At 55.5% G+C, this 6,790-nt stretch overlaps 1 protein-coding gene across 1 annotated transcript; it reads left to right on the top strand.

Annotated features, from left to right (window-relative positions):
* The first annotated feature begins 4,480 nt into the window (after window positions 1-4,480).
* On the top strand, window positions 4,481-6,063 carry Foxe3 (forkhead box E3). The gene has a single exon (XM_045148706.1). It carries the CDS (start codon window positions 4,481-4,483, stop codon window positions 5,360-5,362), a length of 882 nt encoding a protein of 293 aa, XP_045004641.1. The 3' UTR covers window positions 5,363-6,063.
* Window positions 6,064-6,790: the final 727 nt, after the last annotated feature.

A 6,790-nucleotide genomic window follows, 5' to 3' on the forward strand; every position in this document is an offset into this window, starting at 1 on the left:
TGCTAGGCTGTTGCTCTCAGCCCTGGTGCAGGAGCAGCCTGGCCAGAGAGAACCTCATGTGCCCCAGCCAGGAGGAAGCTGTCTGTCTCAAATTCCCGAGGAATGAGCCATATTTGGGGCAGCTCTCCTGTGGGGACTAAGAGGAGGAAGCCCTTGCAGAAACCTCCAGGCCCCTGTGTAGCCAGAAGATGTCACACAGTAATCCCCTAGGCACTACGGCTGCCTTTGGGGTATGGTGTTCCTAAATGCTGTGATGGAAGGCTTTAGAAATAACTGTGGGATGTGCTCAGACTAGAGGTCTTTGAGGTACATTCTGGGAGGTCTCAGGGGGTCTAACAATAGCTCAGGTTGGCCCCTTGGACATCTTTGGGCTAACATAGCTCTTTCCAGATCTCTAGAGGGACAACCTTGGGACAACTCTAGGGTTGGGTAACTTTCAGCCCCAGACCTCTCTGCTGGGCAGAGTGCTTGGTAAGCATTGGCACCACCCTTGGCTCCTTGCTTCCAACTCTATGTCTGGGTTAGTGGTGCCCCACAATGCTAGGGCTGGGGCTGGGGGTCTTGCAGGCTAGTACAAACAGCTTTGGACAAGGGTGGGAATTTCCATTCCTATCTTGAGAGCCATCAACGCTGTATGCCCTGACCTGGGCCTTTGGCCTCCAAAGGGCAGTGGGAAGGCCGGCCTCAGGGCCAATCCCTGGCCATTAATCCCTCCTGCCAGCCCGAATATCCACCCAGTGTGGTCAAACAAAGGACTGCCCAGCCCAGCCACTGTGTTCCTCCCGCCCCAGGGGCTCCACTCAGACGCTGGGCTGCCTGGAATCCAGGCCCATGAGAAAGGGGCCGCCTTCACTGGCCGTCTTATGCCCGGATGCTCAGCCGCATCACGTCCGGCCCAGGGCCTGTGAAAAGAGGGCCCAGCCACGCTGAAAACACGGATTAGCCCTTGGGCCGCCCCCTGACACCAGCTTGCTGGGCTCTGGGAAGCAGGCCCAAATAGAGGGGGCCATGCAGGCACAAAGAACTGGAAAAGTGTGGGTTCTCACCCCTTTGGCCCAGCTCCTCATCCCTACCCTTGTTAGGATTTGCATAGCCATCCACACACTTGGGTCATTTTATTGAATATACACTGTACACATGGCCTGGAAAACCACAAGTATAAGAAAACTGCAGTTGACACAGAAGGTAATCATAGCCAATTTCCTCCTTGGAAATGTGACACAGAGGCTATGTTGGGGGGCTTCTTGGGGGGGCCTTCATTCTCAAGGCAGGTGGGAGAGGACATGGCTGGGGCTGAGCACTGGTTCTGTGCCAGAGTATACTCATGGGACTAAGCTGCACCTGGCTGGAAGGATGCTCTGCGAACATCTCTCCTGACTGCACCAGGAAAAAGTACCTCTTACTGTGAGCCAGGTCCTCTACGCTGTGGAAGGGAGACATTTTTGCTTCCATTTGGCAAGTGAGGAAACTGAGGCTCAAATTAGGCCTACTGCTCACGTGTCCCTGGGAGCCACTCCTTGCTGCTGCAGTTTCTTGTTGGGCCCCTCCTCTCTGTGGACTGTCCAGTGTGCCTGCACTGTCTTATGTTTGGGAAGACCTGAGGCAACAGAATCCAATGTAGAGACAGGGAGGGCCTGTTCCACATACACCTTCAATTCTTTGCTGTTTCAGGCCTCTAGATTTGCAAGCGCCACCTTCTTCTGTGCTTCCGCCCACCCCAGCCCCAGCTGGTCACTGTCCATCTCTCTCTCAGATTGTGATTCTCAGCTCTGTCTTGCTCTGAGCATTGGCAAAAGGCCTGGCCAAAAGTGCACGGTGAACGATGCAGGCTGAACTGAGACCAGAACTGAAGAAGGGTTGGATTTGGGATCCATAAGGCATTAACAGAACTTGAAAATGGCCTAGATGTAGGGACTACACTGGGAGAAGGAAGCATCTACTTACTAAGTTCTGGAATACTGTGAGGAGAGCAGGCTGGGGTGGAGGGGAACAGTTCATTTAGGACATCTGTGTTTGAGATCCCTTGAGACATCCTGGGCAGTGATGTCCAATAAGCACCTGGATCTGCTGACCAGAGAAGGTCAGAAGAAAGGCCAGGAAGTGATTCCAGCAGCCAAAATGGAGATGAAGGAATGTGTCAGTGATATTTTTCTAAATCATCCAGCAGTTCAGAGGCTGAGATAGGAAGATTACTGTGAGCCTGAGGCTAGACTGGACTAAAGAGCAAGTTCTAGGTCATCCTGGGTTAAAGTGAGGTTTTGCCTCAAAAATAGAAAGAGAGAGAAAAGGGGGGGGGGGAAAGGAGGGAGGCCATAGTTCCTCTAAGACCTTGTGTATCTTTGTGCTTCGACTCACCATGTATCCCAACTCATCTTGTGCCACGGCTGGGTCCTACAGGCATGGAGAGTGCAGATGCATCTGCAAGAAGGGCTACTGCTCCCACTTCCCACTGCCCCATGGCCTGTGCCAAGTGAGCCCGGGGCTGGGTTTGCCAAGAGACTTACCACAGGGAACCTGCTGCACCTGATGTGGGGACAGCCCTGACCATGTATAAAGTGATGTGCACAAACCTGGAGTCTGTGTCTTACAAGCCCGACCCATTCCCTATTTCTTTTTTTTTTTAAATTTTGTTCATTTTTATTTATTTAGTTTAGAGTGACAGAGAAAGAAAAAGGGAGAGAGAGAGAGAGCGAATGGGCTCGCCAGGGCCTCCAACCACTGCAAACGAACTCCAGACGCATGCGCCCCCTTGTGCATCTGGCTAACGTAGGTCCTGGGGAATCAAGCCTCGAACCGGGGTCCCTAGGCTTCACAGGCAAGCGCTTAACTGCTAAGCCATCTATCCAGCCCCTGTATTTCTTTTTCTGTGAAGAATGAGATGGGAATAAATAACATCTTCTAGCCATGCTCAATCTTCAATGGAATAATGTGAAGTGTTTACCAAATACAAAGTGCTCAGTAATGGTGATGCTATCAGCGGAGGCTCCAGGTTTGGGTTTGGATTTTGACACTCTAGGCCACCAGGCAGATGAAGCTAGCTTTGGTTATCTGGTGGTTAAGGGATACTCCATCTAAGCTAGGCTTAGGTGGGGTGAGACCCCAAATTGCAGAAGGGCCTAGCTCTCAGGGAATGGCTGCACTTGGAAGCCTCTGAGAGTGAGTGCTTCTTTTTTTTTTGACAGCGACAGACAGAGAAAGACGCAGATAGAGAATGGGTGCACCAGAGCCTCCAGCCACTGCAAACGAACTCCAGACCAGTGCGCCCCCTTGTGCATCTGGCTAACGTGGGTCCTGGAGAATGGAGTCTGGAACCCAGGTCCTTAGGCTTCATGGGCAAGCGCATAACTGCCAAACCATCCCTCCAGCCCAAGTGAGTGCTTCTTAAATGCAGCATAGTAGGCGGCCTGCTCTTCACTTGTCTCTGTTCCCAGCCAGGTTCCACCATCTTTGATCTTGTCTGTCTGTTTTAAGTCTCCTTCACTCTGGTTTCCTCTACATGGTGGTGGAGGATGATATTTTAACAAAAACTTCCCATTTCCCTAACCTCAAGGAGAGTGTAGTGTCTGGATGAGAAAGCAGATCTGAGCCCTTCCCTCTGTGGAAGCACTTGAAGGGTGTTTGGGGGCGGTTGATTTAAATCAAGTGGTTCACGTTTTACCATTTTGGTTTCTTTTATTTTAGTGCATGTTTTCATGTGTCCCTACATGCATATAGAGTCCTGAGGTCAACGTCAGTGTCTTCTTCAGTTGCTTTTCCCGTTTTCTAAGGAGTCTCTCAGTGAACCTTCCCACTTTATTACTGTGGGTGTTGGGAATCCGAACACAGGTCTTCATATTTGCAATGCAAGCCCTTTACTGACTGAGCTAGACCCTGCTGGCCTCATTTTGTTGTTGTCAGAGAAGGCTCACAAGACTTGGAGGGTGGGAGGCAAGGCTGGAGAGGGATCAAAGGGAGGCAGCAGAGAGAGGAGGTAGGGGTCTCCAAGCATCTTCACCTGAGACAAAGGCAGCCTGGCGCTGTTCTGCCTTTCTCCACCATCCCTACTGTCCATAGGTAGCCTGCCACCCCTCTGCCTGATAACTAGCAATATGGTCTCTCCCTCTCACCTTCCTCTTTCCCAGCAAGGGATCTGACTATTGGGAAGTGCAAAATTGGGGGGGGGGCGAGGGAAGGCCAGGAGGGCGCTGAATGGGTGGATTTGTGACTGGGGTTGACCCAACGGGGAGGGGGTGGGGTAGAAAAGGAAGGGGGTGTTCAGATACCTTGGGATGAGTCCAGGGCCCCTGACTGACCCAGTGGAGATGAGAAAGGCTGAGGCGGGCCTGGGAAAAACTGACCCGAAGGGACAAGACCAAGGGAGGGGAAGGGGGCTGGGAAAGCAAATTAGAGGGAAGGTCCGAGCCCTCTGCCCCGGAGCTATGCGCAGGGGTCTGTCCATATAAGGCGGCCCGGGCCCCTGCTCTCCCCCAACCACAGCGACATGGACGCGCCAGCCGCTTTCCCGGGCTTTCCCGCCCTGCCCTTGGTGGCGCCGTCGGGGCCGCCGCTCGCGGGAACCGAGCCCGGGCGGGAGCCCGAGGCGGCGGCGGCGGGCGGCGGGGAGGCGGAGCCGGTGCCCGCGCCGGGCCCGGGGCGGCGGCGGCGGCGGCCCCTGCAGCGCGGGAAGCCCCCCTACTCGTACATCGCGCTCATCGCCATGGCGCTGGCGCACGCCCCGGGCCGCCGCCTCACGCTGGCCGCCATCTACCGCTTCATCACCGAGCGCTTCGCCTTCTACCGCGACAGCCCGCGCAAGTGGCAGAACAGCATCCGCCACAACCTCACGCTCAACGACTGCTTCGTCAAGGTGCCGCGCGAGCCGGGCAACCCGGGCAAGGGCAACTACTGGACGCTGGACCCCGCGGCCGCCGACATGTTCGACAACGGCAGCTTCCTGCGGCGCCGCAAGCGCTTCAAGCGCTCCGAGCTGCCCGCGCCGCCGCCGCCGCCGCCCTTCCCCTACGCGCCCTACGCGCCCGGCCCCGCGCTGCTCGCGCCGCCCCCCGCGCCCGGCCCCGCGCCGCCCGCGCGCCTCTTCCGCGTCGACGGCCTGGCGAGCCTGCAGCCCGAGCTGGCGGGGCCCGGCGCGCCCGAGCCGCCCTGCTGCGCCGCGCCCGACGCCGCCGCCTTCGCGCCCTGCGCCGCCGCCGCCTCGCCGCCGCTCTACTCGCCCCCGCCGCGCCCCGGCCCCGGCCCCGGCCCACTGCCCACCGAGCCTCTGCTGGCGCTGGCCGGGCCTGCCGGCGCGCTCGGGCCGCTCGGCCCCGGGGAGGCGTACCTGAGACCGCAGGGCTTCGCGCCGGGGCTCGAGCGCTACCTGTGAGCCTCTTTGCCGCGGACAGGAGCGCAGGTGGGGTCCTCTCTTCGTCCCAGGGCTAGAGTGCACCCCATTTCTGCCGCCCTGCGGCTTGCGTGACGCACCTTGGAGCTCCCTGCCTCTGCCTTCCCCGCACTGAGCCCACCTGCCTTCCGCCTTTACTTACACCACCCCTGGGGAGACTCCTCCATCTCACCACCGGAACTGCAAAGTGTCCCTTCCAACTGTTGAGTCCTTCACCATTTCTTCCCTCTCTCCACTTGTGAGCCCCATCTTTGCGCCGTCACGGTACTGAGCCCCGTGCCTGCGAGCTAGATGGGCTCTCTCCAGCCAGCCGCTTCAAGTGTCCTGATGAGTTCCAGCAACTTCCATTTCCAGTCACCCCTCAAGGAATTTTCCGAGTCAACTTCTCGTGTTTTGCCAGCACCTCAGAGGTCAGACTCCTGGGTTCATTACTTCCTCACAGTCTTCCTTCATTTTCCCTGTAAATTTGTCCTGGTACCCTTCCTTTGCCTCTATCCTCCCACACAGACACACTTGACTGTCCAGTTCTAAGGACAATTTTTTAGATATTGCAGAGTTGAGCAGCACCAGGGGCGCCTGACTGAAAGGAATTGATGGGCCTCAGTGTCTGCCCTACCCTATGGAATGCCTTACCAGGTTACTATTATTTTTTTAATCAAAGCTGCTTTAATTAAAACCAAAACAAAAAATCTTTCTCTGGGCTTGGTGTGCTGGCTGGTAACTTGGGTGCGGTGGTTGGGGAAGATAGTGGGTGAACTTTGCATCATAGGATGTTACAGGCATGAAACCCTCTCAGAGTCATCAGGCAGAGGCTCCTGAACTGATTCACCATAGCTATGGACATAGTAGGCCTGGTCAAATGCTGTTAGATGTGAGATGGAGTGCGTGCACATTTGGGTGGCAGGTTGCCTGGTCTTCGAGATCATTCCCAGTGCCTACGGGTAAGGGAGCACTGGCCATTGACTCACTTTACCAAGTACTTAATGTGTCAGGCAGTGTTGTGGGTACTAAGGACGCATCATTGAATGGATGAACAAAACCCTAGCCTCATGGAGTTGATAGATCAGTGCATTGGGGAGAGAATGATTTTAATACAGACATCACTGCTCAGAGGAACAAAGTAAGTGTTCATTAAGTGTGGTGCATAGATCTGCACCATCACCCAGAGTCATGCAAGAAATGCAGGAGTTCAGGCCCCACCTCAGAGCTACTGAGGTATCCACTGTACTCAGAAAAATTCTCAAGTGATTAGCATACGCAGTATGCTGAGGGAGAGGCACTAGGCTCAGGCTTGGGCTTAGTTTAAAAGATAAATGGTCCCTGCTGTAAGGAGTGAGATCAAGTCACGAAGAAGGCACCTTTCTGCTCTAAGCTTCTGGAGGTGGACACTGCACCATCAACTATGCCTGG

Source organism: Jaculus jaculus, chromosome 5 (genome assembly GCF_020740685.1).
Source record: "Jaculus jaculus isolate mJacJac1 chromosome 5, mJacJac1.mat.Y.cur, whole genome shotgun sequence".
Lineage (NCBI taxonomy): Eukaryota > Metazoa > Chordata > Mammalia > Rodentia > Dipodidae > Jaculus > Jaculus jaculus.

Coding starts and splice junctions, on each gene's coding strand:
- Foxe3 (XM_045148706.1), top strand. CDS start 4,481: ATGGACGCGCCAGCCGCTTTCCCGGGCTTTCCCGCCCTGCCCTTGGTG.